Source organism: Sapajus apella, unplaced genomic scaffold (assembly GCF_009761245.1).
Source record: "Sapajus apella isolate SASKATOON/1434 unplaced genomic scaffold, GSC_monkey_1.0 scaffold3, whole genome shotgun sequence".
NCBI lineage: Eukaryota > Metazoa > Chordata > Mammalia > Primates > Cebidae > Sapajus > Sapajus apella.
Genome location: NW_022436943.1, coordinates 6,535,212 through 6,555,926, shown reverse-complemented (window position 1 = coordinate 6,555,926; position 20,715 = coordinate 6,535,212). Strand labels below are relative to the sequence as shown.

General features: G+C 41.9%; 1 protein-coding gene and 1 pseudogene across 6 annotated transcripts in view; one reads left to right on the top strand and one right to left on the bottom strand.

Annotated features, from left to right (window-relative positions):
- The window catches only part of RAD54B (RAD54 homolog B), a 109,507-nt gene extending 92,497 nt beyond the window's left edge, over positions 1-17,010 (bottom strand). For 3 of the 6 annotated variants that reach the window (XM_032248983.1, XM_032249019.1, XM_032249000.1), the window contains exons 1-2: positions 16,890-17,004; positions 10,918-11,068 (exon numbers count right to left, since the gene is read on the bottom strand). In XM_032248983.1, coding sequence (XP_032104874.1) covers positions 10,918-11,052 — 135 coding nt within the window. In that variant the 5' untranslated portion in view covers positions 11,053-11,068; positions 16,890-17,004. Of the gene's footprint in view, positions 1-7,319; positions 7,415-10,917; positions 11,069-16,889 lie in introns of those variants that run through there. The other 3 variants (XM_032249039.1, XM_032248991.1, XM_032249010.1) reach the window with 3 other exon arrangements.
- On the top strand, positions 5,754-6,459 carry LOC116530740 (annotated as a pseudogene).
- Positions 17,011-20,715: the final 3,705 nt, after the last annotated feature.

The following is a 20,715-nucleotide window of genomic DNA, read 5'->3' as shown; positions in this document are numbered from 1 at the left end:
TAATGTCCTTCTTTGCCTCTTTTGATCTTTGTTGCTTTAAAGTCTATTTTATCAGAGGCGAAAATTGCAACTCCTGCTTTTTATTTATTTTTTGTTCTCCATTTGGTTGGTAAATCTTCCTCCATCCTTTTGTTTTGAGTCTTTGTGTATCCTTGCATGTGAGATGTGTCTGGATGCAGCATACTGATGGGTTTTGGCTTTTTATCCAATTTGCCTGTCTGTGTCTTTTAATTGGGGCATTTAGTCAATTTAAATTTAGGATTAATATTAATATATATGAGTTTAATACTACCATTTAATGCTAGCTGGCTGTTTTGCCCATTAGTTGATGTAGATTCTTCATTATGTTGATGCTCTTTACCTTTTGGTATATTTTTGGAATGGCTGATACTGGTTGTTCCTTTCTATGTGTAGTGCTTCTTTCAGAAGCTCTTGTGAAGCAGGCCTGGTGGTGATGAAATCTCTGAGTACTTGCTTGTTCACAAAGGATTTTATTTTTCCTTCACTTATGAAACTTAGTTTGGCTGGATATGAAATTCTGGGTTGAAAGTTCTTTTCTTTAAGGATGTTGAATATTGGCCCCCACTCTCTTCTGGCTTGTAGGGTTTCTGCTGAGAGACCTGCTGTGAGTCTGATGGGCTTCCCTTTGTGGGTAACCCGACCTTTCTCTCTAGCTGCCCTTAGCATTTTCTCCTTCATTTCAACCCTGGTGAATCTTGACAATTATGTGCCTTGGGGTTGCTCTTCTTAAGGAATATCTTTGTGGTGTTCTCTGTATTACCTGGAGTTGAATATTGTCCTGCCTTGCTAGGTTGGGAAAGTTTTCCTGAATAATATCCTGAAGAATATTTTCTAGCTTGGATTCATTCTCTTCGTCACATTCAGGTACACCTATCAAACGTAGATTAGGTCTTTTCACATAGTCCCATATTTCTTGGAGACTTTGCTCATTCCTTTTTACCCTTTTTTCTCTAATCTTGTCTTCTCGTTTTATTTCATTGAGTTCGTCTTCGACCTCTGATATCCTTTCTTCTGCTTGGTCAAATTGACTGTTAAAACTTGTGCATGCTTCTCGAAGTTCTCATATTGTGTTTTTCAGCTCCATTAATTCACTTATATTCCTCTCTAAATTGTCTATTCTCATTAGCATTTCGTCAAACCTTTTTTCAAGGTTCTTAGTTTCTTTGCATTGGGTTAGAACATGTTCTTTTAGGCCAGGCACGGTGGCTCAAGCCTGTAATCCCAGCACTGTGGGAGGCCGAGGCGGGTGGATCACGAGGTCAAGAGATCGAGACCATCCTGGTCAACATGGTGAAACCCCGTCTCTACTAAAAATACAAAAAAAATTAGCTGGGCATGGTGGCACGTGCCTGTAATGCCAGCAACTCAGGAGGCTGGGGCAGGAGAATTTCCTGAACCCGGGAGGCGGAGGTTGCGGTGAGCCGAGATCACGCCATTGTACTACAGCCTGGGTAACAAGAGCAAAACTCCGTCTCAAAAAAAAAAAAAAAACATGTTCTTTTAGCTCACAGAAGTTTCTTATTATCCACCTTCTGAAGCCTGATTCTGACAACTCATCACACTCATTCTCCATCAGGCCTTGTTCCCTTGCTGATAAGGAGCTGCGATCCTCTGAAGGAGGACAGGCATTCTGATTTCGGATGTTTTCAGCATTTTTACGCTGGTTTCTTCCCATCTTTGTGGATTTATCCACTTGTCGTCTTTGTAATTGCTGACTTTCAGATTGGGTCTCTGAGTGGACATCCAGCTTGTTGGTGATGTTATTTCTGTTTGTTTTCCTTCAGTGGAAGCCCCTCCCCACAGAGCTGGACCTTCCCGGGTTCAGCTGTGCTTGCTGTGAAACTCTCAACCGTCAGCATTTCAAATTGCCGTTTTTTTGTGAGGGTGGGGCCAGCCGAGCCCTATCACCTGGCTCCCCGCCTCGAAGTCTCCTTTTTTTCTTTTCCTAATTGAACGGTCCATTCTCTCCCAGGTGCCCAGTTGCCCTCCGAAAAGGTGCTGGGATCTATGCAACTTCCAGTGTCACAACCGCACCGGCTGAAATAGCGGCGCTGAGATTCGTGGAGCTTTTCTGTCCGGGAATCTCCCGGTCTGGCTCCACGCTTCAGTCCCCCTTTCAATCAGCTGAATGGGCAACTCTGCCTTCCTGGAGCGCCAAACGCCAACTAAAAGGGCACCCAGTCCCACATACTCCGCACTGAGAACCGCTGCGCTGGAATGCCGGCAAAACAGCCATGCCGGCCTAAAGAGTCCCGCTGGCAACTGTGGGGCTCCTCCGCTGGGAATCTCCTGGTCCACGGGCAAAATAAATTAGTCTGAAAGTCTGGCGTCCACTCACTCCCTGCGCCTTCACTGGGAGCTGCAATCCTGAGCTGCTGCTAAACGGCCATCTTGGATCTCTCTCAATTCAGTTTTTTGAGGCAGGGTCTTGCTCTGTCACCTAGGGCTGGAGTGCAGTGTCATAGTCACAGCTCACTGCAGCCTCAACCTCCTGGGCTCAGTTGATCCTCCTGCCTTAGCCTCCCAAGCAGATGGGACCACAGGTACACACCAACACACCAGGCTAATTACAAAAAAAAATTGTTTTTAGAGATGGGGTCTTGCCCCATTGCCCAGGCTGGTCTGGAACTCCTGGGCTCAAGCAGCCCTCCCACCTTGGCTTCTCAACATGCTGGGATTACAGGCCCAGGCCAGTTATTTTGCTGAACATCCCTCAATTTGGATTTTTCTGATCTTTCCCTAGGATTAGTTTCAGGTGGTGAATTTGAGGTAGGAATGCCACAGTTCATCATATTAAGAGGCACATACTATCAGTCTGTTGTTCACTGATTAAGGTGGTGTCTGCCAAAGTATTTTTCCCTTTGAAATTTTTTTAAGTACGCTGTGAGAAGATACTTGAGTATATTCAAATATCCTATTTCTTCATCATTCACCCACTAGTTCTGGCATCCATTGAGACTCTCTAACACCATCATTACTTCTATTTCTATGCTTTAGCATTTCACTGTAAGGAAGAGTTTACTCTTTATTTATTTTATTTATTTATTTTTTTATTTACATACATACATTAGTATGGATTCAGACTCCTGTATTATTCAGTGGGTTATAATCCATTAGCATATTTCTTTTGATGGTCCATTTGTCCCAGATTTTATATTTATCAGACCAATCAAGTAAAAACCACTGAAGTCACCAAAGCAATACTTGCTCACTACTGGTTAATTCAATCTAAGATAAGAAATAATTTAAGAACAAAAAGTTAAGAATGTAACAGACAAAGTGAAAAGAAAGCATAATTGACTGCTAAGCCTAATACTTTTAGGCTTCTCAAGTTAACTTGCTTAAAATTCCTGTATAACTTCAAAAATGCCCACTTTGTCAGTTTTAAAAAGTAAAATAACTATTTATTTATACAATTAAAAGAAAAAAATAATAAATCAGTGTTTTTGTTGGAAATTAGTCCTCAGACACTACATCAAAAAATAAATCTTGGCCAGGTGGGGTAGCTCACACCTGTAATCCCAGCACTTTGGGAGGCTGAGGCAGGCAGATCACCTGAGGTCAGGAGTTCATAACCAGCCTGGCCAACATGTAAAACCCCGAATCTACTGAAAATACAAAAATTAGCTGGGTGTGGTGGCCCATGCCTATAATCCCAGCTAGTTGGGAGGCCAAGGCAAGAGAATCATGCAGCAGTGAGGCAAGATGGTGCCACTGCACTCCAGCCTAGGTGACAGAGCAAGACTCTGTCTCAAAAATAAATAAATAAATAAATCTTAGCTGGGCACAGTGGTTCATGCCTGTAATTCCAGCACTCTGGGAGGCAGAGATGGGAGAACTGCTTGAGCCCAGGAGTTCAAGACCAGCCTGGGCAACATAAGACGACCCTCATCTCTACAAAAATTTAAAATTAGCCAGGTGTGGTGGTGCACGCCTGTGGTCTCAGCTACGGAGGAGGCTGAGGTAGGAGGATCACCTGAGCCTGGGAGGTTGGGGCTGCAGTGAGCTACGATCATGCCACTGCACTCCAGCCTGGGTAATAAGAGTGAGACCCTGTCTCAAAAAAACAAAGTAAACCTTAAGACAAAGGTGTCAAAACAATTCAAAAGGAAAAAAATAGTCTTTTATCCACATGAAAAGAATAAAGCTGGCTACCTCACACTATACATGAAAATTAACTTAAAATGGATCACAGACTGAAATGTAAGAAGTAGAACTATACAAATTATAAAACTCTTAAAAGAAAATACAGTCATAAGGCCGGGCGTGGTGGCTCAAGCCTGTAATCCCAGCACTTTGGGAGGCCGAGGCGGGTGGATCACGAGGTCAAGAGATCGAGACCATCCTGGTCAACATGGTGAAACCCCGTCTCTACTAAAAATACAAAACATTAGCTGGGCATGGTGGCGCGTGCCTGTAATCCCAGCTACTCAGGAGGTTGAGGCAGGAGAATTGCCTGAACCCAGGAGGCGGAGGCTGCAGTGAGCCGAGATCGTGCCATTGCACTCCAGCCTGGGTAACAAGAGCGAAACTCCGTCTCAAAAAAAAAAAAAAAAAAAAAAGAAAATACAGTCATAAATATTCACAACCTTCTTATACATGACACCAAAGCACAAGCACCAGCGACGACAAAACAATAGGTAAATTGGACTTCATCAAAATTAAAAACTTTTGTACTGCAAATGAGATCAAGAAAGTGAAGAACAGGCCAGGCATGATGGCTCATGCCCGTAATCCCAGCACTTTGGGAAGCCGAGGTGGATGGATCACGTGAGGTCAGGAGTTTAAGACCAGCCTGGCTAACATGGTGAAACCCTGTATCTACTAAAAATACAAAAATTTTTAGTATTTTTACAAAAATTTTTAGCTACTCTGGAGGCTGAGGCAGAATAATTGCTTGAACCTGGGAGGCAGAGGTTGCAATGAGCCAGGATCATGCCACTGTACTCCAGCCTGGGTGACGACAGAGCAAGACTCCATCTCAAAAATCAATCAATCAATCAATCTTGGCTGGGCACAATGGCTTACTCCAGCCTGGGTGACAGAGTGAGACTTTGTCTCAAAAAAAAAAAAAGTTCTCCAAAGAGATACACAAATGAGCAATAAGCATACATAAAAGTGCTCCATATCAGCTATCAGAGAAATGCAAATCAAAACCACAATGAGGTACTACTTCACCCACTAGTATGGCCATAATCAAAAAGACCGTAAGTGTTGGTAGGAATATGGAGAAATTAAAACCTTCATACATTGATGGTAAGAATGAAAGTGGTACAGTCATCTTGGAAAAGAGTTTGTCAATTCCTTAAGAGGCTAAACACAGAATTACCATATGATCCAGCAATTCTACTCCTCAGAATATACCCAAGAGAAATAAAAACACGGCCAAGTATGGTGGCTCACATCTGTAATCTCAACACTTCAGGAGGTTGAGGAGAGGATGGCTTGAGCTCAGGAGTTAGAAACCAGCCTGGGCAACATAGGCAGACCCCATCTCTATAAACAAATTTAAAAATTGGCCAGGTATGATGGCACACGCCTGTGGTCCTAGCTGCTTAGAAGACAAAGGGAGGAGGATCACTTGAGCCCAGGAGGTGGAGGCTGCAGTGAGCCATGATGGTGCCACCACACCCTAGCCTAGGCAACAGGGTAAGACTTTATCTCAAAAAAAAAAGAGAGACAGATAAATGAAAACATATCCACACAAAAATTTGTAAACAGATTTTTCCGGGCGTCATGGAACAGAGTGGCCAACAGCTTGCAGAGCAATATGCCCGAGTTTTATTGTGACTACTACGATACATACCTCATCCATGACTCTCCATCTGTGAGAAAGACACACTGCAGTGGTAGGACACACAAACAGAATGTGAAAGACTACTATCAGAAATGGATGGAAGAGCAGGCTTAGAGCCTGATAGACAAAACAACGGCTGCATTTCAACAAGGAAAGACACCTCCTACTCCATTCTCTGCTCCTCCTCCTGCAGGGGCGATGATACCACCTCCAAGTCTTCCGGGTCCTCCTCGCCCTGGTATGATGCCAGCACCCCATACGGGGGGCCCTCCTATAATGCCAATGATAGGCCCTCCTCCTCCTGGGATGATGCCAGTGGGACCTGCTCCGGGAACGAGGCCACCCATGGGAGGCCACATGCCAATGATGCCTGGGCCCCCAATGATGAGACTCCTGCCTGTCCCATGATGGTGCCCACTCGGCCTGGAATGACTCGACCAGACAGATAAGGATAGAGGGGAGGCCTCATTCTATCAGTTTTATATTACCTGTTCTGCTTCAACAGGAGATCATGCTGCTGTGATGCTGGGTTTTCTAAATAGCATAAGGAAGACTTACTCCCCTGTCTGATCAAAGAGAATAGTTTTGGAGGGGAGAGGTGGGGCAAAAAAGATGCAGTTTTCATTTGTATTGGGAAATGTGAAAATAAAATGGTCAACTCTTTAAAAAAAAAAATTTGTACAAAAACATTCATAAGCATTATTCATAATAGACAAAAAGTGGAAACAACCCAAATGACCATTAACTAATGAATGGATAAATAAAATGTGATATATTAAAACAACAGATTATTCAGTGTGGCAGGCAAAATAATGGCTACCAAAGATATCCACACTCTAATCCCCAGAATCTGTGAATGTATTGTTACGTAGTAAAAAGGACTTTGCAGATGTGATTAAGGACCAGGACCTTGAAATGGAGAGATGATCCTGGATTACCCAGGTGGGCCTAATCTAATCAAACAAGTCCTGGCCACAGAGAACCAAACAGAAGGAAACATGAGAACTCAAACGTGCATCCCTGACTGGAAAGATGGAAGAAGGAGGCCATGAGCCAAGGAATGTGGTGACATGCAGAAGCTAGAAAAGGCCAGGGAACAGATTTCCCCCTAAAATCTCCAGAAATGAATGTAGCCTTACCAAAACCTTGATTTTAGTTAGATCTGTGTTGGACTTCTGACTACAGAACTGTAAGACAATTCATTTGTGTTATTTTAAGCAATTAGATTTGTGGTAATTTGTTTCAGCAGCAAGAGAAAACTGTTATTTCGGCAATAAGAAATAAATTACTGATAAAACATTTCTTTTTAGTATCATGAAAATGTTCCAAAATTGATTGTGGAGATCTTTGCACAATTCTGTGAATATACTAAAAACCACTGAGTTGTAGTAAGTAGACTGTATGGTATTTAAATTATATCTGTATTAGTCTATTTGCATTGCTATTAAAGAATACCTGAGACTCGGTAATTTATAAGGAAAAGAGGTTTATTTTGGCTTACAGTTCTGCAGGCTGTACAGGAAGCATGGTGCCAACTTCTGCTTCTGATAAGGGCCTCCAGAAGCTTATAATCAGGGCAGAAGGTGAAGGGGGAATCTGTGTCTTAATGGCAAGAGAGAGAGCAAGAGAGTGGGGAGGTGCCACACTCTTTTTAAACAACCAGATCTCACATGGACTCAGAGTGAGTACTCACTCATTACCATGAAGACAGCACAAAGCCATTCATGAAGGATCCCCCCTACATGACCCAAACATCTCGCATTAGGCCCACCTCAAACACTGGAGGTCACATTTCAACATGAGGTTCTGAAGAGATAAATACCCAAGCTCTATCAACACCTAAATAAAGCTGTATTTTAAAAAAGAAAGGAAGAAACCTTATTAAGAAAACAAAAGCCTGTATTTTCTCTTTATAGTGTGCCAGAATTTTTACATTGGTAAGTGCTAACAATCTACTTGGGAAAGAAGCATAGGATAAAACAAACACATGCAGACAAAAAAAAGCAGAGTCAAATCAGCAGGTTTTTTCAACAACGAAAAAAGACAACCATTGAAAACCAGGCAAAGGGCTTCAACAGACATTTTTCCAAAGACAGACAAATGGCCAATAAGCACATGAAAAGATACTTAGCCTCACTAGTCATTAAGGAAATACAAATCAAAACCACAATGAAATTGTTGTTTTACTTCACACCTATTGAGATGGCAGTAACAAGAACTTTTTTTAATGGAAAAGTAATAAATGTTCCTGAGGATGAAGATACTACAACCATCACATGTTCCTGGTGAAGACGTAAAATAGTACAGCTATGAAAAAATAGTTTGATAGTTCCTCAGAAAGCTAATCACAGAATTACCATATTACCTAACAATTCCATTTCTAGTTATCACCCAAAAGAACTAAAACAGGAACACAAACAGAAACTTGGATGCCAATGTTCATGGCAGCATTATTCACAATAGACAAAAGGTGGAAACTGCCGAAGTGTGCATCAAATAGATGAACGGATGGTTAAAAAAATATGGTAAAACCATGTAAGATTACTCAACTATGCAAAAAATTTAAGCTGTGATAGATGCTACAACATGGATGAACCTTGAAAACATTATGTTAAGTGAAATAAGCCAGTCACAAAAGGACAAATATTATATGATTCCACTTCCATGAGGTATCTAGGGTAGTCAGACTTATACAGAGAGAAAGGAGAATAGTGGTTACCAAGAGCTGAGTGGACAGAACAGGGAGTTAATGTTTAATGGGTACAGACTTTCTGTTTGGGGTAATGAAACAGTTTTGAAAACGGATTGTAGTGATGATAGCACAACAGTGTGAAAGTCATTAATGCCACTTAATTGTACACTTAAAAATGCTAAGATGGCAAATTTTATGTTCCATATGTTTTACCACAATAAAAAAGAAGAGGGAAAAAATTAATAGACTTTAATCCCTATAGCATAAAAGAATCAGGGAACTGAGGCTGGGCACAGTGGCTCAAGCCTGTAATCCCAGCACTTTGGGAGGCCGAGGCGGGTAGATCACGAGGTCAAGAGATCGAGACCATCCTGGTCAACATGGTGAAACCCCGTCTCTACTAAAAATACAAAAAATTAGCTGGGCATGGTGGTGCGTGCCTGTAATCCCAGCTACTCAGGAGGCTGAGGCAGGAGAATTGCCTGAACCCAGGAGGTGGAGGTTGCAGTGAGCCGAGATCGCGCCATTGCACTCCAGCCTGGGTAACATGAGTGAAACTCCGTCTCAAAAAAAAAAAAAGAATCAGGGAACTGCAGAGTAGTAGAAAGTATGAATTCTCCATGTTATATGCCTTCTTTATACTTTATACACCTTTACATACCTTTCATATGTATTAAGACCTTTGATCTTAGACCTAAGCCCAAAACAATCCTTTTTCTTAATAGTAAACAAGACATATTAAGACTGCCTTCAGTCTTCACTTTTTTGTTTGTTTGTTTGTTTGTTTGGAACAAAGTCTTGCTCTGCCACCCAGGCTGGAGTGCAGTGGCTCAATCTCAGCTCACTGCAACCTCTACCCTCTCAGGTTCCAGCAATTCTCCTGCCTTAGCCTCCAGAGCAGCCGGGACTATAGGCGCACACCATAGAGAGGGGATTTCACCATGTTGACAAGGCTGGTCTCAAACTCCTGACCTCAGGTGATCCGCCCATCTTGGCCTCCGAAAGTGCTGGGATTACAGGCGTGAGCCACTGCACCTGACCAGTATTCACTTTTTTTTTTTTTTGTGATGGAGTCTGTCCCTGTCGCCCAGGCTGGAATGCAATGGGGTAATCTTGGCTCACTGCAACCTCTACTTCCAGGGTTCAAATGATTCTCCTACCTCGGCCTCCCACGTAGCTGGGACTACAGGCGCCCGCCACCACACCTAGCTAATTTTTGTATTTTTAGTAGAGACAGGGTTTCACCATTTTGGCCAGGCTGGTCTCGAACTCCTGACCTCGTGATCCACCTGCCTCAGTCTCCCAAAGTGCTGGAATTACAGGCGTGCACCACTGTGCCCGGGCAGTATTCTCTTTTTTTTTTTTTTTTTTTTTTTTGAGACGGGGTTTCGCTCTTGTTACCCAGGCTGGAGTGCAATGGCGCGATCTCGGCTCACCGCAACCTCCGCCTCCTGGGTTCAGGCAATTCTCCTGCCCCAGCCTCCTGAGTCGCTGGGATTACAGGCACGCACCACCATGCCCAGCTAATTTTTTGTATTTTTAGTAGAGACGGGGTTTCACCATGTTGACCAGGATGGTCTCGATCTCTTGACCTCGTGATCCACCCGCCTCGGCCTCCCACAGTGCTGGGATTACAGGCTTGAGCCACCACGCCCGGCCAATTTTTTGTATTTTTAGTAGAGATGGGGTTTCACCATGTTGACCAGGATGGTCTCGATCTCTTGACCTCTCACTTTTTATAGATAAAATGAGAAGAAACGTTAGGAATAGTGATACAAATCATTACATATTTTTTCTCTTTAAATCACCTTATTTAAATAAGTTTTCACTTACTTATGTGGTAACTTTAAAAACAACACTGATTAGACTCTCCACCCATTCTCTCAAAGAGATATTTAGTTACCATTACCACAAGTTTATTTTATAGACCCAAGTTCATGTTGTTTCATTGATTGATTGATTGATTGATTGAGACAGGGTCTTGCTCTGTTGCCCAGGCTGGAGGGCAGTGGCATAATCACAGGTCACTGCAGCCTTGACTTCTGAGGCTCAAGTGATTCTCCCACTTCAGCCTCCCAAGTAGCTGATACTACAGGTACACACCACCACACCTTGCTAAATTTTTATTTTTTGTGGAGACAGGGTCTCACTATGTTACTCAGGCAGGTCTTGAACTCCTTAGCTCAAGTGATCCTCCTGCCTCTGCCCCGCAAGGTGCTAGGATTACAGGCATGAGCCACTGAGCCTAGCCTGTTATTCCTCTAAAAAAATATCTGTAATCTTCATTTCCAAGGTCTTTGAAAGATGTTTTCAGAGATACTGATACAGTTTTAACTCTTTAAATGGCATTTTTAAAGCACACATGCTTCTCTATATTATCTATATTTTGAGTCCTTTTTTGTCTTACCTCAAATAATTTTATATCTGGATTCAGTTTTGTAGTCTCTTCATTCAGACCTGGATTACTTCTTCCTGGAGGCATAAATTTTGGTTTTTTGAAGGAATTCCCCTGCAATTGACTTGGTGCTGCAGATCGTCTCATATTCAGCAGTGGTGACCTGAAAAATACCCAAAACAGTAGCCATCTAATTATAATCTAATTACAATCACCCCCCAAATACAAAAATAGCTCAAAACTACAACTGAGATGGAGCAAGAACCCCTCTTAGGTCCTGCCCGGCACCCCAAACATAGAAACAAAGAAAAATCTTCAGTTCCTTCAAAGGAAATTCCAGGCACCTGGCTAGCCCTGAGAAGTATATGTGCAATGATTAGCAAGAAGGTAACAGCTTAAAATAATGATGAGGGAAGTTAGAGTGACAAAATGTATGGTGCCCTATAGAAACTAAAGGTAACATCTTAACATATGTCCTTGAGTTGTTTTTCAGAAATCCAGACCCCACCAAATGAAAATACTGTCTACTGGCACACAGACCTCAGATTAGGGGAAACAGGACTGAAGTCTGCTATTCTTTGTTCTAAATTTCTTCTTCAGGGGCTTGGAAGAAGTCATACCCATAGGCCAGAGCTCAACATTCCTTCCTGTCAACCCAAGTTTTTAGACAAAGCTTCACTTCCTTAACCAATCCCAAATCAGAGAATCTTTGAATCCATCTGACTCGTAAGCCCCCACTTCAAGATGTTTTGCCTTTTTAGGCCAAATCAATGATGCATTGATTTATGACTCTGCCTGTAACCTCTGCCTCCCCATCTTTAAAAATGCTTACAGGTAAGCCATCAGAGTTTGGGTCTTAAGCTTTAGCTGCTCAATTCTCTTCACTTGGCACCCTGCAATAAATGCCTCACTTTCTCTTGCTGCAAATCCCAATGTCTGTGGACAGCTTTGCTATGCCAGGCAGGCATACTCAAGTTTGGTTTGGTAATACAACCATTGTAAAAGGTAAAAGGGGCCAGGTGTGGTGGCTCATGCCTGTAATCTCAGTACTTTGGGAGGCTGAGGCAGGAGCTTTCCTTGAACCCAGGAGTTCGAGATCAGCCTAGGCAACATAGGGAGACCCTGTCTCTATTAAAAAGATAAGAGGAGCTTGGTGGTGCACGCTTGTAGTCTAAGCTACTCAGGAGGCTGAGGTGAGGGGATCCCTTGAGGTCGGGTGTTCAAAACCAGCCTGGGCAATACAGTAGCAAGGCCTCAGAAAACAAGTTCAATAGCTAGTAAGATTTTATTTTTTATCAAGGGCTATTGAAAAGAATTTAAGATTTTAATTGAATGGTGATATGGTTTGGCTGTGTCACTATCCAAATCTCACACCTTGAATTGTAATAGTCCCTATGTGTCAAAGGCAAGGCCAGGTGGAGATAATTGAATCATGGGGGCAGTTTCCTCATACTTTTCTCACAGTAGTGAGTAAGTCTCACGAGATCTGATAGTTTTATAAATGGGAATTCCCCTGCACAAGCTCTCTTGCAGGCCGCCATGTAAGACGTCCCTTTGCTCTTCCTTTATCTTTTGACATGATTGTGAGGCCTCCTCAGCCATGTGGAACTGTGAGTCCATTAAACCTCTTTCCTTTATAAATTACTTAGTCTCGAGGATTTTTTTTTTTTCTATGAGAATGCTTTATTAGGCAAACCGCATACTATAAAAATACTTTAAAATGTAACAAGAGGAGATGTGAAGACAAAGAACAAATGCATAGTGACACATGGCAAGTATGTCTTTACTAGCAGTGAGAACAGACTAATACAAATGGTGTAAATGTAAGTATACATAATGCCAATTTTGATAACATTATAGATTAATGATAATATCATCTTTAAAGTAATTTAAATAGAAATTTCAGGCCAGGCAAGGTGGCTCACACCTGTAATCCCAGCACTTTGGGAGGCCAAGACAGGTGAATCCCAAGGTCAAGAGATGGAGATCATTTTGGCCAACACGGTGAAACTCTGACTCTACTAAAAATACAAAAATTAGCTGGGCGTGGTGGCGCAGGAGAATCAGGAGCTTCAGCAGGAGAAGCTGAAGCAGGAGAATCACTTGAACCCAGGAAGCGGAGGTTGCAGTGAGCCGAGATTGTACCACTGCACTCCAGCCTGGCGACAGAGCGAGACTCCATCTCAAAAAAACAAATAAATTAATTAATTAAAATTTCAAAATGTTAGGAAATACAATTACATAAAAATATCAAAAATGTTGCTTTTCTATTCCTCATGCCTGTAATCCATAAACCACATGAGGGTAGCAATCTCATGCTTGTTTTCTCCACCACTAATGACTATAATGTGTCTGGCAACAATGACAGATACATTACAATCACTAACAAATATTTGAAATGAATGAAATCTGGCAATTTAAAAGACATTTTTATAATTCAATTTGTTTTTACTATCCTATTTCATTTGAAAACAGTGGAATTTTTTAAAATATAAATCAAGAGACTAGAACCAGGTTTCCCAACTTTCACTCAACCCTATTTCCACTAGGAACTGGATAGGGGTTCAGATGGAAAACAAGAACATTACATATATACATCACGTTTCTGCAATGGATAGTAGCAAGCATTCCAATTCAAAACAACACCACAAAACACTATTTAATATAATCCATCAGCAAGGATGAACATGACACTATTTAACATAAGCCATCAACATGACACTACTTAACATAAGCCATCAGCAAGGATCAACATGACTACCAACGTTATCTGTTTAACCCAGAAATTCCAATTCTGGCAATTTAACCTAAGGTCAAAGAAAATACTCAAGTAACTATGTATGAGAATAACCATGCTGGGCAGGATGAGGTGGCTCACGCATGTAATCCCAGTACTTTAGAAGGCCAAGGCAGGTAGATCACCTGAGGTCAGGAGTTTGAGAACAGCCTGGCCAACATGGTGAAACCTCACCTCTACTAAAAATATAAAAATATGAGGCCTTGCACAGTGGCTCATGCCTGTAATCCCAGCACTTTGGCAGGCCGAGGCAGGCGGGTCACCTGAGGTCGGGGGTTTGAGACCAGTCTGATCAACACAGAGAAACCCCATCTCTACTAAAAATAACAAATTAGCTGGTGTGGTGGCGCATGCCTGTGATCCCAGCTACTCGAGAGGCTAAGGCAGGAGAATCGCTTGAACCCAGGAAGTAGAGTTGCGGTGAGCCGAGATCGCGCCATCCTCCACTATACCCTGGGTAACAGGAGCAAAACTCCATCTAAAACAAAACAAAAGCCAAGCGTGGCAGTACACGCCTATAACTGCAGCTACTAGGGAGGCTGAAGCATGAGAATCACTTGAACCCAGGAGGCAGAGGTTGCAGTGAACGGAGATTGTGCTATGGCATTCTAGCCTGGGCAACAGAGCGAGACTGTCTCAGAAAAATAAATAAATAAAAATAATCATGCTAGTATTACTTACAGTAGGGAGAGAAAAGGAAACGAGTATGTCCATAATGAAGTACTAGATAAATTGTGAAACAGCCACACAACTAAACACACTCTTTTCATATACCACCAAAACTGAGTCAGTATTGTTCCCCATGCTAGCCATGTTCTCTTTTTCTCTAGGCTTTGAACAAACTTTCCCTTATACAAAGTTCGGAATGCTTTTTCCCACTTTTCTTTGCCTGATTAATTCTACCTTATCCTTTAGGAGTCTTAACCATGAGCCCTCTTCATCTCTTCCCAAAGACTGGACTGGAGGACCTTCCTGTATGTGTACTACCGAAGTACTTGTCACACTGCAATGAAATTTGCCCTATCATTTTTGCTGAGCTATTAACTCAGGCATGAAATCTTAGGTGCAATTCATCACTATATCACCAGTACCAAATACACAGAAGGAGTTCAGTATTTGTTATGTGAATGATACCATTAATGGGGAGGACCACATTTTTAAAAAATGTTTAATGACATGAGAAATATTTTTTGATAAATCAAAGGAAAAATGGCCACAAAACATGTTTGGCCTCATTCTAATTTTTAAAAAGGAAAAGAAAAAAAAAAGGATAACGTGTTTATGTACATTTAAAAGACTAGAACGCAAAGGAGCATGAGGGAACTTGTTTGAGGTGATAGAATAATCTATATAAGATTGTAGTGTGATTACGGGAGTGTACATACAGCTGTATATAAAAACATCAAAATGTACACATCTAATGGCACACTGTAAATTACACTGCTATAAAGTAGATATGTTATATATTAAAATACACAATCATTTTTAAAATCCAGAAAAATACATGCCACAACATTAACCCTAATTATTTCTAGGTCTGGTTAGAATAACCAGTAATTTTTATTCTCTTCTGAGTTATTTTCTGTATATCTCAAATTTTTTACAATGAAAATGTTACCTTTGTAACAGGGAAAGTATCATTAATTCGATTTTTTAAATTACCATATTTCATCAGATCTAAAATGCCATCAACTGTAGGATATACTCTTGATTGTTAGTCCATATAAAAGACATTTTTTAAATAAAAACATTAAAAATAAAAAAAAATTTTATTGTAAGATGTACCATTATTTTACCTATCCAAGAAAAAAAGTGTAGCCAATTAAACCATGATACACTATCACTGATGGTTAGACATTTCCCAATTTCATCAATGTTAAAATGATGAAACATGTAAATATTTTATATATAACCAGCCTTTGCGTAGTTTGAGGAATGAGTAGTAGAGATCACTCTCTCTTGTTTCTTGTTCAAGGACAAGAACCAGCAACAGACTCTCTGCTGTTTCTGCTTTTCGACTTCCAACTACATTAGGTAGCAATTATTTCACGTCATGCCTTAAGTTGCTCCTTCGACTTTGAGACTCAGGCTATATAGGTGGTTCCCAATTTAGGATGGTTTCACTTAGAATTCTTCGACTTTTAAAAAAGCCATAAGTATTCAGTAGAAGCTGTACAAGTAACCACACAACCATCTGTGTTCATGATTTTGCCCAACTGTAGATTCAGGTAAGTGTTCTAAGCATGTTTAAGCTAGGCTAGCGCAGTCATAAAAAGGAACGTGGGTGCAGCTGGAAGCTATTATCCTAAGCAAATTAAAGCAGGAAGAGAAAATCAAATATTGCCTGTTCTCACTTATAAATGGGAGCTAAACATTGGGTATTCGTGAACATAAAAGATGGCAACAATAAACAATGGAGACAAGCAGAGAGGGGAGGGAATGAGGAGCAAGGGTTCAAAAACTATCGGGTATTACGCTCAGTACCTGGGTGACAGGATCAATCGTATCCAAACATCAGCATCAGGTAATACACCGATGCAACAAACCTGCACATGTACACCCAAATCTAAAAAAGTTGAAATTATTTTTTTTGATAACAAAGGTGGGCTAGCAGTTTTAAATACATTTTCGACTTAGGATATTTTCGACTTAGGATGGGTTTATCGGGAGGTCACCCCGTAGTAACTCGAGAAGCATCTGTACTTACCTAGAAAATCTTTCGTAAGGTAATTGATTAAAAGGTTTTAAGAAAATAAAAGAAAAACCTGACCAGTGAAGAGATAAAAGCCCCTAGAGAAGGCGTACCGACAATCTCCAGGGCGCTCGCGGAGCATTCAACCCCTGGCAGTGCAGGAGTGAGAGAGAAACCCAAACGCCACAGGAGCCTGCGCGCAAAGACTGCAGGGGCGACCCCAAGGGCCTCTACCCAGAACCACCCCTCGCACACAAACCCACACCCCCAAGCACCTACCGCCCGCCAGTCGCTCCGGGACCCGCTGGGGCCAGAAGCCCAGGCGTCCCTCGCACTTCAAACCAAAGCGGCAGGCCTCCAGGAAGCCACCTCGGTCGCTCCTGCCGCCTTCCCTCCCTCCCACCTTGGAGGCCTGCTCCCGCACCACTCGCTGTATTCTCCCGCACGAGCCTATAGCCTGTCACAGCCTCCCGAGCTTCCCAGTCCGGGACGCACCGGCGAAAATCTGACAGAAACCACTGGCCCTGCAAAGAATAACTTCTGACAACCAGCGCTCTCCTCACCGCCGGAGAAAGTCAAGGCTCCCGCCTCGGTGCAGCCAATCGCGGACGAGCCCACTACGCGTGCGCACTACCTAGCTGCTGCGTCGCCCCGTCCAGCCTGACTCCGATTGGACAACCTTACTGCAACACTGCGCATGTGCCTTTGCGTTTTCCTTTGCATGCTCCCAAGTTTGATTCTAGTTTACGGTTCAATTAAAAATACCGGTTTAGTGCCTACTGTCAGACACGGTGTACAGGCTGAGGCTGCAGACCTCACCATCTGCGTGGACAAGTAATAAATAAGGTATGATTCGATGTGTGAGATAATAGAAATGCGTGCATCGCAGAGGTACAGTTTATCCTACTGGTTATTCATGCATCCGAAAAAGCATTGATTTACTGCTGCCTGAAGGATATTTTTCAAACTCTGTTAGGTTCTGGAAATATAGAAATGAATACGTGATTACTAGGCCCTCAGAAAACGGGAGCCGCCCCCGGATTTAGAAAAGCATTAAAGTTAAGTAGGAAAGTGACATCATTCAACCAGTATTTACTGAGCAACTTCCAAGTACTAGGCAATGACACAGTCAACTATCCCTGAAAAATGGTGTTAGAAAGGCTAATCTGAGAGAGAATGGTTAAAGGTTGTTTATTGAGTTTTATCCAACAGTTTGACAACAAGTAAAAGCTAAAAAATATCAAGTGTTAAATGAAGATGTGAAACAATGGAAACTTGGGCTGCTGGTAGGAGTGTAAATAGGTATAGCCATTTAAAAGTGTAATTTGAGGCTGGGCGCGGTGGCTCACGCCTGTAATCCCAGTACTTTGGGAGGCTAAGCGGGCGGATCACTTGAGGTTAGGAGTTCGAGACAATCTTGGCCAACATGGTGAAACCCTGTCTCTACTAAAAATACAAAAATTAGCTGGATGTGGTGGCAGGCGACTGTAATCAGCCCTCGGGAGGCTAAAGCGGGAGAATAGCTTGAACCCGGGAGATAGAGGTTACAGTGAGCCGAGATGGGGCCACTGCACTCCAGCCTGTGAGGCAGAACAAGACCCTGTCTCAATTAAAAAAAAAAAAAAAAAGAGTAATGTGCTTATGGAACTTTTATCCTGGAAACTTTTTCCAGTAATAAAGAGCACCTCGTAAGTTGAGTTGTGCTTTTAGCAGCTCCTGGAGCCAGGGTTACAAGACTTTGAATTGGGGGCCTGCCAAGGTTGGGCGCCCTAGTAAACCGCACCTCCCTCTTCTTTGGACTGGGACAGATAAAGAGTAAGGGTAACCGAAAACAAGCTAGCTCAATTAGTTTCTGCAGCCTACCTTAATGTAATCTGGGAAGTTCAGAAAACCTAAAACAGATTGGCTACAGGTGGCCTGGGACATGCCTCTTGCAGATTTGCACCTGGTTTGCTCCTTTACCTCGGATCGTTAAATGTTAACTTGTCAAAGGACCTTATGTGGTAGTCAATTTTTTTTTTTTTTTTTGAGACTGACTCTTGCTGTTGTCGGCCTGCGCTGGAGTGCAGTGGTGCAATCTCAGCTCACTGTAACCTCTGCCTCCTAGGTTCCAGCAGTTCTACTGCCTCAGCTTCCTGAGTAGCTGGGATGAGGCATGAGCCACCACAATCGGCTGCTCTTGTCTCATCCTCTATCTCCCTTACCCTGCTTTATAGATTTTCATCACACTTCCACTCCCTAACATATACTTATTTTTTTAGTGTTTTTCTATTACTCTAGAATATAAGCTATATGAGGGCAGGATCTTTGCTTTATTCTCTGCTGTACCCATGTGTTTAGAACAGTACTAGTCTAACAGACTGCACTCAGTAAATATTTGTTGATGCTTATTTGGGAGGCCAAGGCAGGAGGATCAACTGAGGCCAGGAATTTGAGACAAGACCAACCTGGAAAACATAGTGAGACAGTGTCTCTTAAAAAAAGAAGAAGAAGAAGTTCGGGCGAGGTGGCTCAGGCTTGTAATCTCAGCACTTTGGGAGCCCGAGGCGGGCAGATCATGAGGTCAGGAGTTTGAGACCAGCCTGGCCAACATGGTGAAACTCTGTCTCTACTAAAAATACAAAAAATTAGCCTGGCATCGTGGCAGGTGTCTGTAATTCCAGATGCTCGGGAAGCTGAGGCAGGAGAATCGCTTGAACCGAGGACGTGGAGGTTTCAGTGAGCCGAGACCATGCCACTGCACTCCAGCCTGGGCAACAGAGCAAGACTGTCTCAAAAGAAAAAAAAAAAGAAAGAAAGCTGGAGGAAGTGTATACATGAACTCTGTTCTGTTTTTGCAACTGTTGTATAAGTCAAAAATTAGTTCAAATAAAAAGTTTTAAAAACAGAGATTTCTATGATTCAACAAATATTAAACATGAAGTACCCGGTAATGCAAAGGATACTATAATGTGTAGTACAAAAGTACTTTAATGCAGAAATGTATAGTCTGATTTTGGACTATCTTTAAGGAAACTAATAAAATGCAATGTAGGCCCAGTGTGGTGGCTCATGCCTGTAATGCCTGCACTTTGGGAGGCTGAGTGGGGAGAACACTTGAGTCTAAAAGTCCAAAACCAGCCTAGGCAACATGAAAACCCTGTCTCAAAAGAAAAAAATCTAAGTATTTGTCCAATTATGTGGATACATATATCTTTGAAAATGAATGTATTGGTATATACTATTACATTGGTATTCATTTCATTTCCTTCTTTAATCATTAAATGCCAAGTATATCACCCCTAAATATTTTTTTGTAAGGATATTATACTGTCTTGGGATTAACAGTAACAAATATTGGAGGTAAAAGTCTCTGTAACTATAATGTTGAATTAACACATTAATTGGTTATTAGTTATTGGTAATGTTAATTGGGTAAGCAGCATCAACATTACAGTGGGAAGAGTAGAGAAGAGAAAAATAATTTGCACACCTCCTTTTAGTCTGATTACCCTTCTTTTTCAGTTGTGATCCCACTTGTCTCCTAGCCACTGCACTTGATCAATTCTGGAATGTTATTTATTTTATTTATTTATTTATTTTGAGATGGAGTCTTGCTCTGTTGCCCAGGCTGGAGTGCAATGGTGCTCTCTTGGCCCACTGCAACCTCTGCCTCCCAGGTTCAAGCGAGTCTCCTGCCTCAGCCTCCCAGGTAGCTGGGATTACAGGTGTGCGCCACCACGCCTGGCTAATTTTTGTATTTTTAAGTGGAGACGGGGTTTCATCATGTTGGTCAGGCTGGTCTCAAACCCCTGACCTGGTGATCTGCCCGCCTCACCCTCCCAAAATGCTGGGATTACAGACGTGAGCTACCATGCCCAGCTTCTGGACTGTTATTTTTTTACCTTAACTCTGTAATAAATATCTGTAATACATTTCTCTTTTGATTCATATTTACCTCCCCACAACACATTCCTACTTCTATTTTATGTTTCAGAATGAGAAAGTAACAGCCCACTAGTGATTTGTTCACATCACAAAGAAGTTAATGAATGGCAAAGGCAGGATTAGTACCTAATTTCTTAATTTTTTCATCAAAATAAGTTTTGGAGGGAAAATTTTTGAAGTTTTTTAAAGTGTCACATGCTAGCTGGGCATGCTTGCATGTGCCTGTAAACCCAGCTACTTGGTAGGCTAAGGCAATAGGATAGCTTGAGTTAAAGACCAGCCTGAGCAACATAGTGAGACTTCACTTCAATAAAAAAATAAATTAATAAGTTTCACATGGTTATAGAGCAGTTTTGGATAATATTTATTTTATGTAACTTTGGCTTTCAGGTTA